The 22993-nt window shown below is 46.1% G+C and overlaps 11 protein-coding genes across 20 annotated transcripts in view; 7 read left to right on the top strand and 4 right to left on the bottom strand.

Annotated features, from left to right (window-relative positions):
• The first annotated feature begins 42 nt into the window (after positions 1–42).
• Positions 43–2078, top strand: LOC6536357 (two pore potassium channel protein sup-9). The gene is made up of 5 exons (XM_002096903.3): positions 43–499; positions 563–718; positions 793–854; positions 908–1308; positions 1363–2078. Exons 1-5 carry the CDS (start codon positions 370–372, stop codon positions 1634–1636), a joined length of 1023 nt encoding a protein of 340 aa, XP_002096939.1. The 5' UTR covers positions 43–369; the 3' UTR covers positions 1637–2078.
• Positions 2079–2138: 60 nt separating this feature from the next.
• Positions 2139–4027, top strand: LOC6536356 (tubulin beta-2 chain). The gene is made up of 2 exons (XM_002096902.3): positions 2139–2759; positions 2827–4027. Exons 1-2 carry the CDS (start codon positions 2367–2369, stop codon positions 3772–3774), a joined length of 1341 nt encoding a protein of 446 aa, XP_002096938.1. The 5' UTR covers positions 2139–2366; the 3' UTR covers positions 3775–4027.
• A 48-nt stretch (positions 4028–4075) lies between these two features.
• LOC120322004 lies at positions 4076–4616 on the top strand. Its single transcript, XM_039376561.2, has one exon. The coding sequence runs from the start codon at positions 4144–4146 to the stop codon at positions 4444–4446; it is 303 nt and encodes a 100-aa protein (XP_039232495.1). The 5' UTR covers positions 4076–4143; the 3' UTR covers positions 4447–4616.
• On the bottom strand, positions 4437–7403 carry LOC6536354 (LMBR1 domain-containing protein 2 homolog). Its single transcript, XM_002096900.3, has 3 exons — positions 7198–7403; positions 5268–6593; positions 4437–5201 (listed from the first exon to the last, which is right to left on the bottom strand). The coding sequence occupies exons 1-3, from the start codon at positions 7366–7368 to the stop codon at positions 4614–4616; spliced, it is 2085 nt and encodes a 694-aa protein (XP_002096936.1). The 5' UTR covers positions 7369–7403; the 3' UTR covers positions 4437–4613.
• Positions 7404–7505: 102 nt separating this feature from the next.
• Positions 7506–7945, bottom strand: LOC6536353 (BBSome-interacting protein 1). The gene has a single exon (XM_002096899.3). It carries the CDS (start codon positions 7747–7749, stop codon positions 7522–7524), a length of 228 nt encoding a protein of 75 aa, XP_002096935.1. The 5' UTR covers positions 7750–7945; the 3' UTR covers positions 7506–7521.
• A 239-nt stretch (positions 7946–8184) lies between these two features.
• LOC6536352 lies at positions 8185–9803 on the top strand. Its single transcript, XM_002096898.4, has 2 exons — positions 8185–9492; positions 9560–9803. The coding sequence occupies exons 1-2, from the start codon at positions 8296–8298 to the stop codon at positions 9698–9700; spliced, it is 1338 nt and encodes a 445-aa protein (XP_002096934.1). The 5' UTR covers positions 8185–8295; the 3' UTR covers positions 9701–9803.
• On the bottom strand, positions 9735–10966 carry LOC6536351 (omega-amidase NIT2). The gene is made up of 2 exons (XM_002096897.4): positions 10751–10966; positions 9735–10695 (listed from the first exon to the last, which is right to left on the bottom strand). The coding sequence occupies exons 1-2, from the start codon at positions 10767–10769 to the stop codon at positions 9863–9865; spliced, it is 852 nt and encodes a 283-aa protein (XP_002096933.1). The 5' UTR covers positions 10770–10966; the 3' UTR covers positions 9735–9862.
• A 114-nt stretch (positions 10967–11080) lies between these two features.
• LOC6536350 (60S ribosomal protein L34) lies at positions 11081–11984 on the top strand. Its single transcript, XM_002096896.3, has 3 exons — positions 11081–11154; positions 11328–11405; positions 11473–11984. The coding sequence occupies exons 2-3, from the start codon at positions 11341–11343 to the stop codon at positions 11912–11914; spliced, it is 507 nt and encodes a 168-aa protein (XP_002096932.1). The 5' UTR covers positions 11081–11154; positions 11328–11340; the 3' UTR covers positions 11915–11984.
• Positions 11490–15991, bottom strand: LOC6536348 (odorant receptor 85f). 2 transcript variants are annotated; one of them, XM_039376560.2, is made up of 5 exons: positions 14778–15991; positions 13429–14303; positions 13158–13359; positions 12946–13101; positions 11490–12879 (listed from the first exon to the last, which is right to left on the bottom strand). In XM_039376560.2, exons 2-5 carry the CDS (start codon positions 14193–14195, stop codon positions 12826–12828), a joined length of 1179 nt encoding a protein of 392 aa, XP_039232494.1. In that variant the 5' UTR covers positions 14196–14303; positions 14778–15991; the 3' UTR covers positions 11490–12825. The 2 variants fall into 2 exon arrangements, with proteins under 2 accessions (XP_039232494.1, XP_002096930.1); XM_002096894.4 differs by having other exon boundaries at positions 13429–14255.
• LOC6536349 (protein FMC1 homolog) lies at positions 12440–12805 on the top strand. The gene has a single exon (XM_002096895.4). It carries the CDS (start codon positions 12440–12442, stop codon positions 12743–12745), a length of 306 nt encoding a protein of 101 aa, XP_002096931.1. The 3' UTR covers positions 12746–12805.
• Positions 15992–18183: 2192 nt separating the features above from the next.
• The window catches only part of LOC6536347 (tyrosine-protein kinase Fer), a 27086-nt gene continuing 22276 nt past the window's right edge, over positions 18184–22993 (top strand). For 2 of the 9 annotated variants that reach the window (XM_002096893.4, XM_015192197.2), the window contains exons 1-3: positions 18184–18500; positions 19796–20027; positions 21664–21851. In XM_002096893.4, coding sequence (XP_002096929.1) covers positions 19832–20027; positions 21664–21851 — 384 coding nt within the window. In that variant the 5' untranslated portion in view covers positions 18184–18500; positions 19796–19831. Of the gene's footprint in view, positions 18501–19795; positions 20028–21645; positions 21852–22993 lie in introns of all 9 variants that reach the window. The other 7 variants (XM_039376043.1, XM_039376042.2, XM_015192198.3 and 4 more) reach the window with 5 other exon arrangements.

Genomic DNA, 22993 nt, shown 5'->3' with positions numbered 1-22993 from the left:
TAGCATTTAAGCTGTTAACAGAATTAAGTGGCAACGCCATTAAACTCTGTTGCTTCGTTGTGATGAACTAACGGTAATATCTCAATCCCTTTTGAGATTAACGGTCTACGCAATTTAAGTAGTTGATAAAAGAAAAATACTTTAATGTTTGAAGAATGCTAAACATTGTCAAAATCATTGTGCCATTTGTTATTGAGCCGCTGTAAACGAAATCAACCATTTTTGGCGGATGCTGTGTGTTTGTTTTGCTTACAACTATCGATTTTGTCAGACGCAGCATCTTTAACCGAATAAAAAAGGCGCGTTGTGCACAGGATTTTAATTAATCATAGATAGTGGAGAATATATTTGAGACTAAAAAAAGGATTTATGATGAAGCGACAGAATGTCCGAACCCTTTCCCTGGTGGTATGCACTTTTACTTATCTTTTAATTGGCGCCGCAGTCTTCGATTCCCTGGAGTCCCCAACGGAGGCTAAGAGATGGGATTTCCTACAGAGTAAGAAGCTTATGGAAATTTTATTATGATTTAATTTTAATAAAGTTATTTTATCCGTTTAAGCCGTTAAAAACAACTTTGTTAGGAAGTACAATGTGACCGACGAGGATTTTCGTGTGATGGAAATCGTCATTATTGAAAACAAGCCCCACAAGGCCGGACCTCAGTGGAAATTCGCTGGAGCTTTCTACTTCAGCACGGTTGTACTGGCTATGATAGGTAATTTAATAAAATATTAAGTACTATGTACTGAATACTTATTAATCCTACCTATATAAACATATGTACTTCAGGATATGGACATTCAACGCCAGTCACAATTCCGGGAAAAGCATTTTGTATGGGTTATGCTATGGTAAGTGAACGTGCAATCCCAAATTCCAGTCTTATAAAGATATCCCCATATAGGTGGGCATCCCTCTGGGTCTGGTGATGTTCCAGTCGATCGGAGAACGTCTCAATAAGTTCGCATCAGTGATTATAAGGCGGGCAAAGAGAGCCAGTGGAGCTCGCTGTACGGATGCCACCGAGATGAACCTCATGTTGGCCACCGGAATGCTCTCCTCCATTATAATCACGACTGGAGCTGCAGTATTTTCCCGATACGAGGGATGGAGCTACTTCGATAGCTTCTACTATTGCTTCGTCACCTTGACGACAATTGGCTTCGGCGACTATGTGGCATTGCAGAACGATCAGGCTCTAACTAATAAGCCTGGTTATGTGGCACTGAGCTTGGTCTTCATCCTCTTCGGCTTGGCCGTGGTGGCCGCCAGTATTAATCTGCTGGTGCTTCGCTTCATGACCATGTAAGTGTGTTTCTAGTGCAGGAAACATCGAATTTAATTGATTTCGATCTACAGGCAAGCGGAGGATGCCAAGCGAGATGAGCAGGATGCCCAGAACCTGGCCGGAAATGCCCAGCCGGTGACCTTCGATGATGAGTCCACGTACAACATGCATGGCAAGTTGCTGGAGAACAACTACACCACGGAGAACGATGAGACCGCCTCTCTGTGCTCCTGTACCTGCATGGGTGGCACACGGTGCCTAAATCATGAGCAGTTCGTGGATCCGGACTTCCAGCCCACCGACATCATCGAGAGCACCTTGTGCCTGAAGCGAGCCTCCGTCTGATATCCGTACAGCCAGCTGTGGGACTCCTCCTTGTAGGAGCCAGAGCCAATGGATCGCCAAATCGTAGTTACAATCCTGTAGAGACCCAGCCGCCACCAAAATTTGGTTGTTAGACGAACCTTCCCTACGTAGATTTTTACACAAGGATGGGTCGATTATATTTGCTATACTACATAGGAGTTTGGAGTTGGGAGGGGAAGGTCAAAAGTCTTTAAAAGGCGCTTTTTGCTGAAGGAAAAATCGACCCATCCCATTATACACCCATATACCCATTTACAAAGGAGAAAACTCCACAGCATCCATGTCTATATCAATCGTATCATCTGGTCGTTAGTCTTGGAATCCTCTATTGGTTCTAGGGCAACGCCAAATCCATCCCATCTCCAATTTTGCCGTATATTCGATTATCTAAGTACTATTAAAGTTTTTGCTCAAAACCAAAGAACTGAGTTTTCTGAAATTTGTGTGAGTGTGAAATGTGTCAACGTCCCGAATCGTAGTAGCCCATCTCGGAATATTCCGAGCAGTAATCCCAACCAGGCTCAGTCCACCTCAGTATCAGCTAGCACGTACACGACTAAAATATAAACCTGAAAAATTATACGTTTAAATATTCAGTCTTTCGCCGCTTTTTGCCCCCAAACTCAGACTGAATTTGAAGCTCGGTGTTTTTTTTCTACCATTTTTTCGTTGTGAAAAGGTAACCATTGATCCTTGACAGCTTGCCAAGATGCGTGAAATTGTGCACATCCAGGCCGGTCAATGCGGCAACCAGATCGGTGGTAAATTCTGGGAGGTCATCTCGGATGAGCACTGCATAGACGCCACTGGAACGTACTATGGCGATAGTGATCTGCAGCTGGAGCGCATCAATGTGTACTACAATGAAGCCACCGGTGCCAAGTATGTTCCGCGTGCCATCCTTGTGGACCTGGAACCCGGCACCATGGATTCCGTTCGCTCCGGCGCCTTTGGTCAGATCTTCCGGCCGGACAACTTTGTCTTCGGCCAGTCGGGGGCAGGCAACAACTGGGCCAAGGGTCATTACACAGAGGGTGCTGAACTGGTGGACTCCGTCTTGGATGTGGTGCGAAAGGAGTCTGAGGGCTGCGATTGCCTTCAGGTAAGTTGCATCACTGAGCCGATTAAGGACGAATCTAAAAAGCGTACTCTATACTTTTATCCCACAGGGATTCCAGCTGACCCACTCGCTGGGTGGCGGCACTGGCTCCGGCATGGGAACCCTGCTGATCTCAAAGATCCGCGAGGAGTACCCCGACCGCATCATGAACACCTTCTCGGTGGTGCCCTCGCCCAAGGTGTCCGATACGGTGGTGGAGCCCTACAATGCCACCCTAAGTGTGCACCAGCTGGTGGAGAACACGGATGAGACGTACTGCATCGACAACGAGGCGTTGTATGACATCTGCTTCCGCACACTGAAGCTGACCACGCCCACCTATGGTGACCTCAACCATCTGGTTTCGGCCACAATGTCTGGCGTTACGACCTGCCTGCGTTTCCCTGGCCAGCTGAACGCCGATCTTCGCAAGCTGGCCGTGAACATGGTGCCCTTCCCCCGACTCCACTTCTTCATGCCCGGTTTCGCGCCGCTGACCTCGCGAGGATCGCAACAGTACCGAGCTCTGACCGTTCCCGAGTTGACCCAGCAGATGTTCGATGCCAAGAACATGATGGCCGCCTGCGATCCGCGACATGGTCGCTACCTGACCGTCGCCGCCATCTTCCGTGGCCGCATGTCCATGAAGGAGGTGGACGAGCAGATGCTGAACATCCAGAACAAGAACAGCAGCTTCTTTGTGGAATGGATCCCGAATAATTGCAAGACGGCGGTGTGCGACATTCCACCCAGGGGTCTGAAGATGTCGGCCACCTTCATTGGCAACTCCACCGCCATTCAGGAGCTATTCAAACGGGTGTCGGAGCAGTTCACCGCCATGTTCAGGAGGAAGGCCTTCCTGCATTGGTACACCGGCGAGGGAATGGACGAAATGGAGTTCACAGAGGCAGAGAGCAACATGAACGACTTGGTATCGGAGTATCAGCAGTACCAGGAGGCCACAGCCGACGAGGAGGGCGAATTCGATGAGGACGAAGAGGGTGGCGGCGATGAATAAGAAAAAACCATTCCACCAAAAATCACACTGAACACGAACTTACTAATAAGAACCGATTAAGGAGCACAATAGACTGGATCTTTGGGCCTGAACAATGTCCCTCAAGGCCCGTCGATTGTACATATTTCCTATTTGGATTTCTTTTCGATATCTTACCAATTCACACATACAAAAAGTCCACCTTTGTTAAGCTCCTGTTGCAATTGCTGTGAATTCTAGGTTAACAAATAAATGTTAATTTCTAAGCCGATAACCAGTTGCATATTGCGTTTTTATGGCTGACAATCTTTTTTAAGAGTTACATTTGACATTGCCTTACTAAACTGACAGGATCCCAAAATATGCCGTCATTGAAGGCAAGGCAGCTAAATGTATTCCCCGACGACTCCGGTTACCTCACGCAGCGGCTATCTGCGTGGTCGCAAGCGCATAAACCCGCATCCCATATCGCAGCTGCGTAAAAAACCGATGCCGGAAAACGACGAAAAGACCGAGAATGTGGATCCAGAAGACTCTAGCATCGATCTGGAAAGTTCCCACTACTCAACGGAGGCGGACACGTCGACGGAATTGGAATCGCAGGACACTAGCACGGACAGTGGTCTGGAAACTAGCCAGGACATTGGCAACGAATCGCACTATTCCCGCAAGGCGGCAAAGGATCCTTTCTAGTGGTTTATTCAACTGAATGGTGTACATAGGTGTGAAGGAACAGCAGCAGCAGTGGCATCGGGAAATACTTAAGCACGAGCGAAACATTAATACTACGGAACATTGTGGGCATTGAGATACTCGGTAACGAATTAATTAATTAAAATAAAGAGATATCCATTTGTTGTCTAGACATCGTCGAAAAGTCCTCGGGGTGGCGGGCCGACAATTCGACCATCTGTCTCCGTCTCGTAGTCCGGGTCTCGGAATCCCACCTGCACCTGAGTGCTCACACCAAACCGGTCGTTGATCTCCTCCGACAGGGAGCGCGGTACGCCCAGTGCGGAGGAAGAAGCCACCGCCGCATAGTCAAAGCTGCTGTCACCATCGCGAAGCAGACCGTCGGCGGGTGTGCGACTACTGGCCAGGCCACTGGGTCCGCCACTCCGGTATTTGCTTAAGTAATCGCTGCCCAGAACCTGATCGGTGCGGTTAAAGTCACGCCTCCTGGCCATCGCCTCCTCGGCTCGCTGGCGGCGGCGCTTTTCCCGCGCTATCAGATCCTTTCCCTCCTGCACCAGCTCGGTGGCAATCGTTTCGTTCTGCAGGAACTGCTGGAAGCCGAGGGCATTCAGGGCCCGACTGCCGAGGCTAAACCAAGTGGCCAGACAAAAGGCCAGCATACACATTGGGAAGTAGATATTGAAGCCGTTCGAGATGATCCCAATAACATCCATGTGGCCCATGATCTGCGTGTAGACCGTCTCCATAATGCGCTGAGAAATAGTTTATATAGTTTATACATAGTGTTAGAGTGTTTGCTAACCAATTTTTATACTCACATTGGGAATGATGTGTGTGTCCATATGGATTAGACCAAGGAAGTTGAGGCACATGGGTGGCGTCAGACGGCAGAGCAGCATGCCGCTGAAGATCAGGCTGTGCTCGTTGGTCTGGTGATGCGGTGCCAAATAGTACAGATTGAGGAAGCGTATCCTCAAGATCGTCGAGTAAGTGCAGTAAAAGAAGTAGCAGAGAACAACCATAGAGAAGACTTCAATAGTAAAGAAGTCGTAGCTCTCCTTGGCCACGTAGATAACGTTGGCGAAAATGGAAAGCACAGGGTGGCGACTGAAGAAGGTTAGCTCGCTCCACACCACCATGGCCGACATGGTGGCGGTCAGAACGCACATGGTCTTCAGGAACGGGGCCTTCAGCAGGCACTCCCAGTACCACTGCAGAGTGGCGCTATAGCAGATACGCTCCAGCTGCGTGCGCTGACGCGGAAACTCCGATTTGAAGCGCCGGTCCGATGAGTGAATATTCTTGGCCACATCCTCTAGATGCAGCACTGTCTGCACCTGCACGCTCCATAGGGCTTCGGTGCGCTGCAATGTTTGCAGGGATTTGATTACTTGCTTATGAATGCGAACCAGCGCCTTTTCCGAAGGCAAGATAGTAGAGCTCGTGGCACCCATTCCGCTGCCACCCGTGCGCGCAAAGTTTCGGCTCGCCCGCTCTTGTAGCTCAATGGGAACTTTGCGCAAGATGGTCTCCAGGCAGGGGCGCAGCTCGTGATTGTTGGGTATGACCCGGCTAAGGCCTTGCAGGGACTCCAGGATGTCATCCACGTGCTCCTCGGCCTCGGCCTTCTCAGTGCTCAGTTTGGCCGCCTTAAAGTAGGCGTATTGCAGTGCGAATCCCGGCTTGGCGTTGTTCCACAGTGATCGAGGTACCTCCACCAGAGCGTATCCCAGTAACAGGATGAGCAGGAACAATCCCCATGTGTTCGAAGCGGACGAGGCAATTGCCTTTAGCTTTTGCCAATCAAGAGACTCTCCTTTGACGGCTATATAGATGAGTAGTACGCCACAGATGAACAGGTAGGAACCGTAGTAGATGGCATTCTCTATCAGTGCCGATTTCAGTTTTCCCTTGACGGTGAAGTCGCCCGCCTTGAGGTACGACTGCATCAGCGGCATGATCAACCAGGTGAGGAACTGCGAGCTCCAGTAAATAATGCGCCAGAGGTTGGGAAACACGGATGCTGGTACCATGCCCCACGGCTCCTGGCACTGAGGCGGCGGAGCCACAGTGGCGGCCGACGTGTTGGTCACATTTGGGGCTGGCGTGGGTCGGTGCTCCTCCACGCACTGGCGGTAAAGGGTCTGGAATGGAAGGTATAAACTTTGATTGTTAATTGTTATTAGCTCTAATCATAGGAGTCGACAACCAAATAACATTAGAGTATATACAAAGCCATAAAAACGAGCTAATTGTATTTCTATGATCGGTTTGGGTTTTTTGTTGTCTAGCTTCAGCTGTGATTCATTTACAGATAAGAAATTTCAGACCAAATGTATGTATATTTACAATTTGAGGGGTGACTGTAAAGCTTTAGATAAAAAATTAATTAATTCCTGTTCGGAATTAAGAAGCAATAGAATGGGGTTTGTTCACACATTACTAAAGTTTCGCATGATCAACAATACAAGGAAATGCAACAAACTGTGTTTCTATGGAAACGGAAATCTGAGCCACTTTTTTGTGTTTAAACGTGTCTCAAAATATCTATAATTTCAAAATCGAAAGACTTTATCCTTCCTACCACAAGGACATAAAAACCACAGCATATGGCAGAAAGGACGAAAGCATTTGTACGTAATAAAGCAATATTCGCGTTTACAAAATCATATGGATTTGAATAAATATTTAGTTATTGTTGGTTGTATACAATGGCAAATGGTTTAAGAGCTCCACATCCCGACTCACCGATGTCACGTCCAGCGGAATGGTGAATACAATCAGGAAGGAGAAGCACCAGGCGGTCAGCACGGACAGGGTGACCAGGATGTGCTGACGTGGTATGTTTCCGTAGCGGTACAGCGAGATGCTGGCCAGGAATAGGGCGGCCACGATGCCAAAGCTCAGTAGGTAGGCCATGCTGACTAGTGCTTATCCTAATCCCAATCCAGGTGCCGATCTACTCAGTCCTTGTGCTTCTCAGTGATTATCCGTGTGTGTGCTTGTGGTGCGTGTGTGTGTGTGGTGTATGTGCTTATGACGACTGTGTTTTTGCGTTTGAGGAGGACTGATTCATAGCGAGCCTGTGGGCTCCGTGGACTTCTGTTGCTGGCGCTTCTTCTGCAATTGGCGAGCGGTGTCCCGATGCATTTCCTCCAGGCGTTCCAGCGCCTGCGTTTTCAGCGGCATCAGATGCGGCCGGCAGAAAAGCAGCTCCGTTTTGTGCTCGAAAAACAATTTTCCGGTTGTGGGCTCAATCAGATCGATTTTCTGCAGCACCTCCGCCTCCACTGAGGACATCCTTCGGCGCACCGCGGGCGGGCAAGGGGCGTGGCTGGGCGGGTGGTGGTGATAGGTGGCGTTAGTGGTATCTTCGCTACGCCGGCACCAGTTCACCCTTTCTTCGTCGTGTTTATTTGTTTTTTTTCTCGGTCAATCAAATCAATCGACTTTATCAAAAAGTGTGAACGTGTGCGTGGGTGGGCCAATCAGCACTGCTAAAGTAAGTGTAGCGTGCATTTTCGTATTGACATGCTCTGGTCACACTGCGCGCAGGTGCTCTGTTGGAAATTTATTTATTTTTTACCTCTTTTGTAGGAAGGGGAGCATTTACAAATGCAAAACACATTTCCACTTAATAAATCATAAGTTTAACTATTGCCAAAGCTCTTTAAGTTTTATTATCGTAGCTAGTTACAAATGTTTAGGTCTTTACCAACACTGCAAATAACAAACTTCTTTACAGCAAGTTGGCAGCCCTCGGCCATTGTTTTTGTTTTGCTGGCACAGCCAGAAAAACTCTTAAACTAGAAAAGTTTAGTTTCGCCTGGCCAAGACTGCCAAGAAATGGAAGCGACTGAGAGCGCGATGCCAGGCACGGACAAAACCCCGGCTTGTCGCACCAGTGGCGATGGCATGGAGCAGCCGGAAAATAGTGGAGCGGCCAAAACAGAGAGTGAAGTCCCAGCGAGTGCTGATGTGGACACCAAGGTGAAGAGGCCCCAATTGTCGCGGAAGGACAGCTCCGTTGTCCAGGAGGCCGTCATGGACAGGAAGGCTTCAACCAGCAGTGGCCCCGCCTCCAATCTGCCCCTGCCCGGCTTGCACACCCTTTACAGACGCCCCGAGATCGTTACCCGCAGTTTGGCGCCCGTTGTGCCCAAGGGGGAGCTGGTTCAGATGCGTCCAAGACTGGTTACCAGTGCGGATTCGCTGCCCGAACATAAGAAAACCAAGGCCCCCAAGTTTGTGCCCTTCGAACCATATCCGGGTGCCGTGAATCCCATGATTTCTGAGCCAACTAATAAACACAAAATCCATCGGGACAAGAACAACCTGGACATTGCAGTGCTGGTAGATCAGGTGTCCACACTGCGCACCCAGGAATTGGAGACTGAGCCGTCGGATATTAAGGATGCAGACACAGCCAGCGGTCAGGAGCTAATCTCACTTAAGCAGGAGCTGGCCAAGATGCGCGAGGAACGCAATTACTTTCAAGCCCAGTATAAGTTCCAAACGCAGGTGAACAGCGAACTGAAGAGCCTGCTGGTGGCCTCCGTGGGCGAGGATCTGCAGACACGGGTTAATCTGCTCACAGAGGACAAACTACAACTGGCTAGGGCTCTACTAGACACTGCCAACAATTTGACCACCCACACCGAGCAGATTGAGTTCCTGGCCGGCCAATGTGAGGTCTGGCGATCCAAGTTTCTCGCCAGCAGCGTTATGGTTGAGGAGTTAGCCCGCTGGAAAGCCGATCTCACCCAGAAGAATCAGCTATTGAACGAGTCAACGAAACAACTTCTGCATGCCACCCACCAGATCCGCGAAATTCAGCTGGATATGCTAAAGCAACTGAAGTTCTTGGCCAAGATTCGTTTCCTCAACCTGCCCGCCACCGATGTAATCAGCCTGAGTGCCGAAAACCTGAATATCCTACAGCGCATGGTGCTGCACACTGGCGTGGGCATTCCCGAGGAGACACTAAAGCTGTCCAGCGCCAGCACAAGTCCACTTTGCGAGGCGGAGAAGTACGCAGTTAGGGTAAGTGCATCATTAGTTAAAGTGATTTAATGGGAATGTGAGCACACCTTATTTATCTTTCCATTAGGCCTTGGAATTCATTAGTCAGCCCTTGATGGCCACCGACGAAGCCATACGAGCTCTTTTCGACCAGGCCCAGCGGCCCCACTACGTGCAATCAGCTGCATCTGAGGCAGCTCCTAGCGATAATCAACTAGATAAAGCTTAATAGTATGTGGTCAGAAATCAATGTTACATGTGTGTAGGTCTAATAAATTTTATATACAATCAAATAACATAAATGCAAAGCCTTAAAGGTGATTAAAACAAAAGATTCTTGAATTTTCAAAAAGTGTCTTCTACCTTGTTACGCAACCTCTGTTAAAACCCCCTATTTGGACTTCTTTTCGGTGGCATACAAATCTAGACGTCGCTGTCCAAAGACGGGAATCTGCTGACGCACTTGCTCCACCGCGGAAAAATCTATATCGGCCACAACGGTTTCCTCGCCTTCACTGGCACTCTGCTGCACCTTGGCCCAGGGATTCACCACCATGGAATGGCCATAGGCCACATACTCGGCGTTTGTGTCACGGGCCGGCGATGTAGTGACCACAAACAGTTGGTTATCGTTGGCACGGGATCGCTGCAGCAGCTCCCAGTGCAGGGGACCCGTGGTCATGTTGAATGCAGCCGGATAGATGATCATCTCGCAGCCTGCGTTGCGGTAGAGTCTGGCCATCTCCTCGAATCGAATGTCGTAGCAGATGCCAATGCCAATCTTGTGTCCATCAATGTCGATGATGGTGAAATCATTGCCTGCGGTCAGCGTTTCCGACTCCTTGAAGCGAATGCCACCCTTGACATCTATATCAAACAGATGCATCTTGCGATGCTTTGCCACTAGGTCACCAGTGGGCGACCAAACCGTGCAGGTGTTGTAGATGGCATCGTTTTCGCCCAACTCCGGTATGGTTCCGCCCACGATATACACCTGGTGCTTCCTGGCCAAACTGGAGAGTTGCTGCGAGGTGTAGCCATCGGGAATGGTCTCCGAGTACTCCCGGAAGTACTTAGTGCCGTAGGGAGCATTGAAACACTCCGGCAGAGTGATCAATCGAGGCTTGTGCTCCTTGACCGTCGCCTCGATTTTGCTGGCGGCATTTTGGACATTGGCCACCTTGTCCTTCGAACCCTTCAGTTGCAGTAGCGCCAAACGCATGACTATTAAATTAGAAATTATTTAGTGGAAAGGTTTTGAATTTTGAGAATCACTTACTGTTGCTGGCTTTGCTCATATTGCTGCAATTAAATGTTATCTTTTTAAGATTTGATAACAGATTCCACCGCAAACAAAACAACAACAGGTTATTGCAGGGGCGTAGAAGAAGGATTCTGTATTTATGAAACGTATGATTACACGATTTATGAACAACACAGCTATTTTATTAAAAACAAATAAAGGTTTTTAATATTTTATATTACAGGATTTCACATTTCATCATAAACTAAACACCCATTTTGCTAAAAACTAAATATAAAGTCCCCTTTCAAGCCTATGTTTTCATGACAATCTGGCAAGGACTGCAGTGCTCGAAAGTGCCGTACAGCGGGCAGCGCAGCCAAGTTCACGCCGTGCGCAAACAGGGTTGCCACCTTTCTTTCTAGTTTCGTCTCTTTGAGGTATGCACGTGTTCAATTTACAATTTCACAGAATTTCGCTGCAATGTGTGAAAAAACCGTGAAAATATACGACCAAATGCAGCTTAAACTGCGCCCACCACCGTGTAGCATCAAACTAATAATGATTTTCACCGCTTTTGCATATGTAACCCACCAATCGCCACGGCCAGCAGCAACAACAGCAAAATGGTCCAACGTCTGACGCTCCGGAGACGCCTGTCCTACAACACACGCTCCAACAAGCGGCGCATGTAACTATCCAACAGCAAAACACCGATAAGAAATGTGATAACATAACGCACCTTTGGCAATTTACAGTGTTCGCACGCCCGGTGGACGTCTGGTTTACCAGTATGTGAAGAAGAACCCCACCGTGCCCCGTTGCGGCCAGTGCAAGGAGAAGTTGAAGGGTATCACCCCATCCCGCCCCAGCGAGCGTCCCCGCATGTCCAAGCGCTTGAAGACCGTGTCCAGGACCTACGGTGGAGTGCTCTGCCACAGCTGCCTGCGCGAGCGCATCGTGCGCGCCTTCCTCATCGAGGAGCAGAAGATCGTCAAGGCCCTGAAGAGCCAGCGCGAGGCGCTCGTCAAGCCGGTGAAGGCCCCCAAGGCCAAGCCCGAGCCCAAGAAGAAGCCTGCCGCTGGTGCCAAGGGTACCAAGGCCGGTGCCGGCAAGGTCACCAAGGGTGGTCCTGGCGCCAAGGGAGCCGCTGGCAAGAAGCCCGGCCAGAAGCCAGCCGCCGGCAAGCCCAGGAAGTAAACAGCCAACTAGCTACGAGTTCGGTGTACTGCTAAATAACTTTTAAAATAAATTGTTTTTTCCAACTGGATTCATTGTTTGTATTTTTAGTTCAACAATCTTATCGGATTTTACCCTTCCCTTATTGGTTGTCCTTGTTTTCCAATCAGGCATTTGCACTTCTAGATTTGTATAGCACTATCAGCCAATTTCAAAAAAGAAAATCTTATATATTTAAAATAAAAAAAATGTAAATATTCCGTTTATATGACGAGTGGATTTCATTATATTTGTGGTCAAACTATAGGTAGCTTTTCTAAATTTATTGATGGTTGTAATTTCCCTAACTATTGATTATTATAAAAAACAAGGTCCAGCGTTATTTGTTCAATGATTGTAGTGATCACTGTATTTTAATTTTTGGCTAGGTGGCAACTCTGTAGCAAGCAGCTGTTCGGCAGAAACAACGAATTTTCCTGAATATCACGTAAGTCGCTGATTGCTTCTCTAATTTCTCTAAAATGCTATTGTAATATTGTGTTTAGAATGGCGGGAACCAAGGTGCTGCGCTCCCTGCTGCACGAATTGCGCCAAGCATCACCTAATGGATGCATCAAGGACTCGCTGGCCGCGCGTTACATTCTGGCGCAATACAAGAAGTTCGCCACCACGGAGCAGCAAGTCTGCAAGGCTCGCAACGAGGCGACTTTCCTGGGCCAAACCTACCTGACCTACCTGACCAGCCAGCGCAAGTACGTGGAGCTGTACAAGGAATTCCACGGGAGGGGCGAGAGATCCGTAAGGGATACCGCCGATTTGGTGGGCTTCAAGCTGCCCTCGGATCCCAAGTGATCTAGTTGTATAGAAGCATAGTTACTAGCGTAGTGCGATTAAAGCGTCCAAAGTTGCAAACTCCGTGCTTTTATTGCTCTCTACTGAATCATCTGCATAAGCATGGTGATAACGCGGTAGGAAACGCTCATCAGCTGCAATTCAATCCGAAACGCACATAATATCATATAAAAATCATATAAGTAGTGTCAGCATTTTACCTGTTTAAAGGTGTCCAGTGAAATGGACAGGTAACCCATGGCATTCAGTTCCACCGGCTGCTGTGCCCTGATAATGATGATGAGCAGGTACCTCTTGTAGGCAATAGAGGCATCGTGGAAATCATGATTGTACACGGCGTGGGCCACCTCGCCGCTCTGCAAGAGAACCTCAGTTAGCGGGCGAGCCTAGGACTCCAGCAATAACAACCCACCAAATCGAGAACTTGCTGACCGTAATAGCACACTAGGTAGACCTGCGTCACCGAAGTCCCGATGAAGATCACATAGGTGAAGCCCTCCAAAGTGGCACCCTGAATCAGAGTGTACACCGCCACCGTGCAGATAACCGCTGCGGTGGTCAGCAGGCTCAAAAGTAGCGATCCGCCAAAGATGTCGTTCAGCTCGTTTTGCAAACTGTTCAAAGTGCACATCGTAACATTCAACCATCTCTGAATATTTGCTTTAAATCACGGGCACAATTACCTGACCAGGCGAACTTGCTTGTCCACAATTCTCGCAAGGAATTGCCTGTCTTCCTGGTCGTGCATCACACTGGGCTTGTGATCCTCCAGCAAACGTATAATGCCTCTAAAGTGCAGATTAATCTGCACCTGAAAGTACAGCAGCCAGATATCCGCGCCAATGTTCGAAATGACCATCTGTGTGCTGTGCAGCCATTCCAGAGAATAAATGCCAACGTAGATCCAAACCGGATCCTGCTCAGGATCGTACAAGAAGTATGGATAGCAGTGCATGTAGGTGAAAACGTTTTGTGTGAAGTAGGCTATAATCGACGTAATAATCGGTCCAATGACAACCATAATCGATGAACCAATGTAAATAATAACCAAATATACAAATGACTTGGTCCAGTAGTGATCATTCACCCGGTGATAGATCCTGTCCAGCGTGCTTTTCGGATACAGTTCGGCCAGTTTTAAGTTCAGGCTTTGGATGGCATTGCCTTGCAAGACGGTGGCGAACTTGGTGTCCGAGTTGATGATATAGGTGACCAGAGTGGCGTAGCGCATGATTAGCGACACATTGTCAATGGTCTTCGCCTCCACCATGCGAAATATCATAACGCCCACACAGACCGCATGGCTGGCGAGGCACAGGAAGCGATATATCCGGTTGAGTATCCTGCGGGAGCGGCTCTTTGGTACGTCCAGCATGTCGTAGCCCATGATCCAAAACACCGTCGTGGGTAATCGGGCGAAATCCTCGTAGCTGTACTGCACTGGCTCCATTCTGAAGGTGTTATGTGGCTAGTTTTGCTTGGGAAAGGCGGTTATATAGGGTCCTTCGTCCTGTGGGAGTGGTTTGCGGTTTGGTAACTGGTTTTCTCATGGTTTCCACTAATAGAAGGGAAAACGTGAGTGTTGACAATTAGGCAAGGTGTTGAACGCATTAATAATTCAAATTTGCTCTTTGAATTTAAATTATTCGCAGCGTAATGATTCCCATTTACTGAAGCATTTTTTTTAAGACACTGCAATGCTTAAGCAACTTTTTTTATATCTTTTGAATTTTATTTTTTTACGCATGTGGCTGGCAAAGAGCAGACAATAAAGAGAACAGTCGAATTAAAGTGAACATTAATTAAGATCAATTGAGAGATGCGCAGAATCAAAGTTGCACTTACCACGGCCAATCGGGTTATAACTTTTTTATGATCATGGACTGATATACTCTTATAAGTAAGATACATATATATTTCTAGGTTTTCCAGGTCTGCGAGTTAGGGAATTCCGTGTGGTTTCACACCTTTGCTTTGGCTTAAGTGTCTCTCGTTTAAAGTTTAATGTGAAAATGACAATAATAGAACTCACCGTTTAAGGCAGCAACTTTTCCAAGATTTCCCAACTCGCCAGTTTTAATAGTTTTATCAAGAGGGTCCCAAATTTAATTAGCTCTCGGTTATTAAGACTTGAGCTGGCAGCTTGTGTGCCCATTCCCGTCCACTTGCCCATAAAAATATGTACGCATAATAATGCCGTTTGACTGGGGAGAAGTAACCGCTTTGGTCCGAGCTTGCACTTAATAATTTCCATAAATGAGCTGCTCAGTTTTCTTGGGCGCGTTTACCGTTCCATTGTTGCTGCACTTGTCTTTATTGTTTGTTGCCTTTGTTGTGGACATGCTGGAAATTCTTGCACACAGCAACAAATTGGCATGGGAGTCGTCCATTCTATAGCTCCTATCCGACTGCTGACCGGAATGCTAAGCAGCCAGGCTGCAGCAAAGGAGGTGTCTTTGCTTTTGACATTGGAGCAACCTTCCAACTGAAAGGTGTTACCTCTGGTAAGCAAATAGTTGGCTTGAAAGTGAGCAGAACATTTCAAAAACTACCTTGCATAAGCAACTGATGCTGATCCCCATAGAGATTCATTGAAAAGCAGCCCAAGATACAAGTGTATCTGTTGGATACAGATACTACAAGATATCCATTGCTCAACTTATCTTAATTATTTTGTTTTGATTTGGTGGCTTCATTCCAGCCCATCAAGCATGCATTTATTGCTGTCACAGTATTGCACAATTTGAAATAATTCCGGCCCAGCGAGCTATATAAACCGAACGTAGATAGATATATGACTACATGTATCTATGGGTTCACACCCATGCTAAACTTCGCTCATCAATTTTAGTGTCTTACACACTGCACGAGTAATTTATTCATTAGTTTCAATTGGCCGCCAACTGTTGCCACCCATTTGCTTCTGTTCTACGAACCGAACAGCTGAAACTGAATGCCCCATATTATGTGCGCCAAGAATTGCACTTGCAAATGCAACTCGAACATTAATGGGACATCCGCAGAGATTTATGTGAGGCAACTATGCGTCACAATGGACCCAGTTCGCTGAAATTAGAATCAGATATTTAGGCCACCACTCTACTTATAGCTGAGCCCATTTTTCGAGCGGGATGAGAATGGAACTTTTCCTAAGGCAACTAAAGGAGCACATAAAGGAATTAAATCCTGGCCAGTCATCAGGACACACCGGAAGGTGCCTGGTGTCGCTATCGCCGTCTCACTAAATACTTTATGAGTTCGAGGCGCCTTTGTAAATCTTCCTTCGTTTTTTTTTTCGCTGCCGTCTGGCTCCAACCAAAATAAACACAGCAATCCGGTACCCGGTACCCGGGATACGGATCCGGTGCATAGACAATGGCAAACACCCTAAAACCCAGAAGAAAACACATTTACACACACAGTGAGGAAGAACAACGGGGAGATGAATGACTGGCTGACTGGCTGGTCGGCGGGACAAAAAGAGCAAGCAGGGCATCTCGGAAATGGGCAACAGGCTGGCCAAGAGTCGTCTGGCTGGGTGCAAAGTATTATGGCCAAGTGAGGTGGCGAAGGTGGCACGCCATTTGCCCGGCTATCAAATCAATGGCCAGGATGGCCAGGGGCTTTGTCCTCCAGCATGGCAGCATTAATCGGCATAAAGTACAATATCTCACACCCTTTCGAGTGCCGATGCGATTTCAATATCCATTATTCAGCCGCAGGTGGGGGTGCGGGTGGATTATAGAGTGGATTGATTCACACAGAAAAAATTTAAATTATAAATTAAACTCAAACCTGCAGAGAAGTACACATATTTATTTAATTGGGGTAACTTTTCATTTAGTTTTATCTTTAAATTTAAAACAATTTGTAGATATGCTTTACCAAGTGCCTTCTAATCAAAATCAGCATATTTCTGTATGAGTTACTACCAAGTTCCTTGAGCTATCAGTAATATCCGTGCATATGGAATTATTAATATATTTTCTTTGCTCTAAAAAAGTGTTATACCCCATTTCTGCGCTTAAAAAAGTCTGCTGACAGTGTAGGACTTTAGCAAACACTGTTTGCATTATGCGCAGAACAGGACCCATCTCTGACCACAAGGACAACAAAGAGCAGGAGCAGCTGAAGTGGCAGGAGGGAGCATCGGAGTTGCTGCGCTTTTCACTTTCGCATTTATTAATGAATTTATTGGCCCGCCTGCGTTTGATGCGCAAATGCATTTTCGCATTTATGCCGGACTCTGACAATCGACGAAAGTGCGGGGGGGTAAATTAAATGGAGATACCGATGGCTTGCAGTTGCGGGGGTGATTGGCCCAGGACGAACAAAGGGTAGCTAGGTACACGCATAACATTTATCATAGCTTTTGTTTTGGTTACAGCTCAGCTGCTTCCGTTTCCAAAGCGACCCACAGTGGGTGGGTGGGTGTTTCGGGTGTTTGGGTGCTTCGGGTGTTCGTCCTTAGATCCTGCCAGCTGTCGCACGACAGACCGAACCTGCGTAATTAATAGTGCGGAAATTTGGTAATTCTCCGATTACAACAGTCATTGCTGTCTGCCAACGAACACTTATGGGTTGGTGTGAGGAAAAACGTACAAAAATATTGGAGAGCTCACCTTTTTAGCTTAAAATGGTGGCAATTTAGTGGAAATGGTAATGTTCCCAAAAAAATCATGACTTCAATTTAGATTTTAAGACTTAAAAAAGCTGATTAATTCTGTTTCAACATTTCTTGCTTAGGCTTACTTAAAAAGCCGTATTATATATTGTTTTGAACATTTAATAACACCTTATAGAACATCAGAAATCTGAGTTAACCTTTTCCGACTGGCTTTTCCCTTCTAAGCAAGTTCCAAATTTGCATCACAAAATATCATCACAAAAGGCTTTAATATATAATTGAATCAATTGATGATAAAAATAATCTTTTGATAGACTAAATATATTTAGAATTAAAAACAAGGAAGATTTTCCCAAATCAATTGGCCTACTATAAATAATAGGAACGACGAAACGCAAAAGTCAGCAAACATATAGATTTAATATATAATTGAATCAATTGATCATAAAAAGAATCTTTTGATAGAATAAATAAAAATAAAAATTAAAAACGAGGAAGATTTTCCCGTATGAAATGGCCTACCATGATTAATGGGAACGACGAAACGCAAAAGTCAGCAAACATAAGTAATCCCTTCGGAAAACCCACTATTAAGCCACTTCTGCCTTATGGTGACTTTTATTGTTTGAAAATGTTTGCTGGGTGTTCCGCAACCGGTTTTTCTCACTGTGTTCTCTCTCTCTTGTTCTTGCTCTCTCCCGCTCTCTGGGCTTCTCAGTCTCTCTGTTTGGCTCGCCGCACTCGCGTTGCTCATTCGCCGCATCGGCCCGAGTGTTGCGAGTGTTTCGAGTGTTTTTCAGTGGCCGGCGCTCAGTTTCCGCTGAACATTCGAGGCGAACGGTTCGCTGTGTTTGCCTGCTTTCAATATTACCCGATTTCCGATTTCCGAATTCTGACTCGATTCGATTCGATCCAATCTAATACGATACTCGGTGCTGAGCTCCATTCGCGATTCTTGAGTTCTGTGTTCTGTGGCCATGTGAAGTGCGGGCATCTCGACGTGCCAACAAGAAGCCTCTGATAAAGCCTTCAAGACGATAAGCATCCATATTTCAATATGTTCGTGCCAAGAACTGTGCTCTAGTTACGCAAATTGCAAGTGAAGACCGTCGGCAAAGAAATTCAGCGGTAAATGTGGTTCCCCTAAAATCGCCAGAAGTGCAGATCACTTCTAAAAATTCTTATTTACATTCTTAATTTATATAACGGTTGAGAATCTCCTTATTGCTGCTGCTGCTGTTGTTGTGGTCTTTGTTTTTGTTGTTCTGGTTCTGGTGGCTGAGGATGCTCCCCTACTTGCTGCCTAACCCGTTTATACTTTTTACTCGACTTGGCCAACTGCACACGCACATACAGACAATGCATCAAGTTGCTGTTCTGGCGCATCCAGCCAATGCACCGAGAGAAAACTATCATGTGATAGTGGGTTACTTTTGAGGATATAATAACAATATCAAGGAAGCACAAACAAACTATCTAAACGCTGAATAAAATCAATGTTTGTAATTTAATGTGTAAATATACCACAAATAACAAGCATTCCATTCTGTAAGAATGCTGATAAGTGACAAGTGATTCGATTAGATATCGCACTGCTCTTTTTCCTTGTGTATCTTTGAGATACACGTACTTGCCGCACACACCTTCTGTCGCTTGTGTTTCCTTATTGACTTCGCCCCTTTCCCCTTCCCCTTCCTTGGGGCAATGTTTATTTTTGTTTGCTCGCCCAGAAAGCGGGAAAAACAAGTTTTCCTCTTTGAAACCAAAACAACAACCACAGCAGCAGCAACTGCGCCGCAACTCTTGGCTCGCTTTGCTTTTGGAAAATACTTGGGGAAAAGTTCAAGTGAAGACAACTGTTGCATTCAAAATACCAAAAAACCACAAAACTAAAAAGCGCCACAAAATAAATATATACATTTAAGTGGCAGGGAGAGCGGAAAATGCGTTAATTAGCGGATAAAAAGTGCATATGCCAGTGACTCGTATTAAGTCGTTAATCAAACGCCGGGACGAGATCGTGTGTAATTAGCAAATGTCGTGACATATGCAAAAGTAAAGAGCTCAAAATAAAAACCCCAAAAACCAAAGAAGTGTCAACGCATGTGAAAGTTTATTTTGGGAAACAAAAACCAAAGTGCTCGTGTGACATAAATAATTAATTCCAGTGAGGGGCGATAAAGCAGTAATGCCAGCGAATTACCAAATTGCCATGCAACAAGTGTTTGCCACATGTCCGCTGTGTTTTTTCTCTGTGTTTCATGTGGAATTTCCACACCAAGTGCATTCCGCTCTCCCCAGAACAATTTGAAACAAAAACATATATAACCCTTTAAGTGCGAACGCACGATAAAAACCGCCATTCTGTTCTGAATCACTTTCCTTTATATATAATTTCCATTATATATGCCTATATCTCACAGAGAGCCGCGACCCAAATAGGGAGTAACGAGAGCATCATGGGCTTCTCATCAGCCCTCCAAAGTCGGGCCGCCCACGAGGCGCTGATCGTCCGCCAGGATGCCGAGCTCCGGCTAATGGAGACCATGAAGCGATCCATCCAGATGAAGGCCAAGTGCGACAAGGAGTACGCCATCAGCCTGACAGCTGTGGCCCAGCAGGGTCTCAAGATCGATCGGGCTGACGAAATGCAAGGTAAGACGAAAGATGCCTGCAATTGCAGGTGCTACCAGATAAGATTGCATAGCCAATTATTTGGTCAATGATATGTGTATCTCGTATCTCGAGTACGTTGTCCTCGTACCACTCCCATTCGATATGCTGTTCTTAAGTTCAATTAAAAAGTGGTTTTCACTTCTTTAATCAGGCCAAATGAATGGTAGAATTATATGCTAGCTTTCATTTGGTAAAGAAACAAGATCTAGATGGTGGACTTAAAACAAAACATATGTTCAAAAAAGTAAAGAGCGCAATTTATAGCCAAATGGACCCAGTTTCACAGTGAGATGCTCGAACTTCCATTGACCTCTTGGGCATTAGTCACAATACTCACACACAATATGAACTCACCAGCGTATCATCCATTAGTCAGGGTAAAAGTGCGGCAGTTATAAGGCAAGTGTCGATAAGCTGGTGGATGTTATTGTTAATGGCCCCTATATGGATGGCATTGGATGGCACAACATAAACATATCTTGTATCTAAGGGTTGGAGAATGAAATATTCCTGCACTCCCATTGATGGTGTGATTTTTTTTTGGCAGCCTGCTGGGCTGGAAAAACTGGCCAGTGGCTATCGCGTGACTTGATCGCATTTCCAAGTGAATGAGACGCGTTGGGTTCCATTTCAAACGACTCGAGATAATCGCCAGACAAGCAAATCGTTTTCAACTACCGTGCTCTGGGTGGCATGGTCATTGCATCCGGATGCATCCGGGCAGCCAGGACTCGCGACTCTGTACTCTAGACTCTGGAAATTGGCCAGCACCATCTACGTTCTGCGGAGCTCATCAAAGTGTCGACAAAGTGCAGCTGTTTTTCGCTTCTAGCTGCTCCCCCAGAAGAGAGGAGCACATGAAAATTGCTATAATTTGCAGTCCGGTGTCAGTGGTTTTCGCTTGGGAAATGTTTTCCCTGCTGTTTACATGGCCAAACAAACGTATCCGCTGGATGCGAATGTGCACGCACACAACCAGTGCACAAAAGCGTAGCCGAATGATTTAGTTCGGGCCATTTGATATTGTCCAACTATATATGCATACATATTTGTATATATATTTCTGTCTCCGATTGTTTATCTGCTCCGCTTCTCACCTTGACCATGAACTTGAATCGCTGGATTTGAGTGCAGTTTGCTGTCTAAACTTCAGACTTTGCAGCCCAGCGAAGCGCAAACATTTTAGCCAAAACCGAACGAAGAAACGAAGAACAGACGTGGGTTTTATGTTTCCGATTGGCTCAGCAAATAATTTTCCAAAAATCTGTGCAAGGTATTTGCGTAACTTTTGCGTAATGCTGGCTTAAGTGAAATGATTCATTGTCGGGGACTTTTGATTGCACTTTATTTATTTATTACTTTATTATTACTTTATTTATTTATATTTATCATGCGAGATGTAACTTGGAGTTATCACGCAAGTGCGGTTGGGAAAATATGACATTTTGTGGAATAAATATCCACTCAATCCTTAAATGTTATCATATACCGAAGCTTACTGACCTAAAATCGAAATTATAGCTTATTTCCTAATTTCTTAATATGAATTTTAACAAGCCTTATTTTATGTGTGGCTCACATTACTAATAAGTGTTAGCCTTCTACCCCTTTGCAGGCAGCCTGATCTCCAAGTCCTGGCGATCCTACATGGATGAACTGGACCAGCAGGCCAAACAATTCAAGCTCAACGCCGAGCAGCTGGAGGTCGTCTGCGATAAGTTGACCCACCTCTCGCAGGACAAGCGAAAGGCCAGGAAAGCCTACCAGGAGGAGCATGCCAAGATCGCCGCACGCCTGAATCATGTGAGTGTTCCGGCCAACACCTTAAATACCCATCAGACATTCGAACACTCGACGCGCCCAGCTCAGACAGCATATGAATTATCAAAAGACAGAGAACACTGAGCACAAATGTGTGGTTTGTTTGGGGTAGAAATGTAGAGTGTAGATTCCGGAGTATCGCTTCTATCTATTTCACTGCACTTAAATGTATCTTTTCTTCGAGTGTACGCACTCATTTATTTATGATTGCCATTGAGGAGTCAACTCGACCACAATAACAATAATCATTTGGAGCTCGGGGCCCCACAAGCCCCAAGCTCCGCCCACAGTCGTCTTTTGTTGGACTGCCCATTGTTCGATACGGCTATATAGTATATTAAGTATTTGTATAATCAAAATAAATATTAAGCATTTCTGCGGAAAAGAAGAAACGACTTGGGGCACATTTAAGCAGCTTAAGAGTCTTGTAAACACTCACCAAAATGAATGTCGTGGTAGGTAGGAGAAGTCCAATGATTGCTATTGGCTTTGTGAGCCCAGTCGGCGTACTAAATCAATAGAAGTGTTTATTTATGAGCCGTGTCGTGCGGCAACAAGTTTATTAACCCACCGGGCAGCAAAATATTAGAACAGCAAAAAAAATATAAAAAGATAAAAAGCCCATCCAACAACACGAGCATGAAGAAGGGTCAACAAATTGCGAATATTTACGGGTGCTGACAGCAAATTAGCATTTTAAATAGACACAAAAGAGCGCGGCGGAACTTCAGTATTCAGTATTCCACTATTCCAGTTCAGTTTTGTTTTTTTGAAAAAGGTGTCCTATGAAAAATGCTCTGTTGGCCACATGCGACATGTTGCCAGTGGAGACAGATAGATAGATGTTGGCCACTGCCAAAAACTGCGATGACGATGACCCAAAAAAAATGTTGTTTTGTTTAGTGATTTTGGTATAGAACATTCCGCTGCCTCTCGACTACTGTTTCATATCTTCCTGCGGCCTTTGTCAAGTCTAAACAAAAGTCTCGTTTGCCATTGCATCGCTCGGCATCGCTGGCTGGCTTACTGTAGTATTATTTATTTATCTATCAAGATACCCATCTATTTTTGTGGCAAACAAGACTTTTTGCGCCGCAGTTTTGCTGGTGCAAAACAAAATTTAA

The sequence above is a fragment of the Drosophila yakuba genome, chromosome 3R (assembly GCF_016746365.2).
Source record: "Drosophila yakuba strain Tai18E2 chromosome 3R, Prin_Dyak_Tai18E2_2.1, whole genome shotgun sequence".
NCBI classification, from domain to species: domain Eukaryota; kingdom Metazoa; phylum Arthropoda; class Insecta; order Diptera; family Drosophilidae; genus Drosophila; species Drosophila yakuba.
Note: the sequence above shows the minus strand (reverse complement) of the source record. Positions and strands in the feature narration are given on the sequence as shown.

Excerpts from the sequence above, each read along its gene's own strand:
- LOC6536354 (XM_002096900.3), bottom strand. The coding sequence starts at position 7,368 with ATGGCCTACCTACTGAGCTTTGGCATCGTGGCCGCCCTATTCCTGGCC. Across the intron at positions 6,594-7,197 it reads TTCCGCTGGACGTGACATCG|ACCCTTTACCGCCAGTGCGT; the intron begins GTGAGTCGGGAT and ends CTTCCATTCCAG. Across the intron at positions 5,202-5,267 it reads ACACACACATCATTCCCAAT|CGCATTATGGAGACGGTCTA; the intron begins GTGAGTATAAAA and ends ACTATTTCTCAG.
- LOC6536356 (XM_002096902.3), top strand. The coding sequence starts at position 2,367 with ATGCGTGAAATTGTGCACATCCAGGCCGGTCAATGCGGCAACCAGATC. Across the intron at positions 2,760-2,826 it reads AGGGCTGCGATTGCCTTCAG|GGATTCCAGCTGACCCACTC; the intron begins GTAAGTTGCATC and ends TTTATCCCACAG.
- LOC6536353 (XM_002096899.3), bottom strand. The coding sequence starts at position 7,749 with ATGTCCTCAGTGGAGGCGGAGGTGCTGCAGAAAATCGATCTGATTGAG.
- LOC6536352 (XM_002096898.4), top strand. The coding sequence starts at position 8,296 with ATGGAAGCGACTGAGAGCGCGATGCCAGGCACGGACAAAACCCCGGCT. Across the intron at positions 9,493-9,559 it reads CGGAGAAGTACGCAGTTAGG|GCCTTGGAATTCATTAGTCA; the intron begins GTAAGTGCATCA and ends TCTTTCCATTAG.
- LOC6536348 (XM_039376560.2), bottom strand. The coding sequence starts at position 14,195 with ATGGAGCCAGTGCAGTACAGCTACGAGGATTTCGCCCGATTACCCACG. Across the intron at positions 13,360-13,428 it reads AAGCAAGTTCGCCTGGTCAG|TTTGCAAAACGAGCTGAACG; the intron begins GTAATTGTGCCC and ends CACTTTGAACAG. Across the intron at positions 13,102-13,157 it reads GTCAGCAAGTTCTCGATTTG|AGCGGCGAGGTGGCCCACGC; the intron begins GTGGGTTGTTAT and ends GTTCTCTTGCAG.
- LOC6536350 (XM_002096896.3), top strand. The coding sequence starts at position 11,341 with ATGGTCCAACGTCTGACGCTCCGGAGACGCCTGTCCTACAACACACGC. Across the intron at positions 11,406-11,472 it reads CGCTCCAACAAGCGGCGCAT|TGTTCGCACGCCCGGTGGAC; the intron begins GTAACTATCCAA and ends GGCAATTTACAG.
- LOC6536357 (XM_002096903.3), top strand. The coding sequence starts at position 370 with ATGATGAAGCGACAGAATGTCCGAACCCTTTCCCTGGTGGTATGCACT. Across the intron at positions 500-562 it reads GAGATGGGATTTCCTACAGA|CCGTTAAAAACAACTTTGTT; the intron begins GTAAGAAGCTTA and ends TATCCGTTTAAG. Across the intron at positions 855-907 it reads TTTGTATGGGTTATGCTATG|GTGGGCATCCCTCTGGGTCT; the intron begins GTAAGTGAACGT and ends ATCCCCATATAG.
- LOC6536349 (XM_002096895.4), top strand. The coding sequence starts at position 12,440 with ATGGCGGGAACCAAGGTGCTGCGCTCCCTGCTGCACGAATTGCGCCAA.
- LOC120322004 (XM_039376561.2), top strand. The coding sequence starts at position 4,144 with ATGTATTCCCCGACGACTCCGGTTACCTCACGCAGCGGCTATCTGCGT.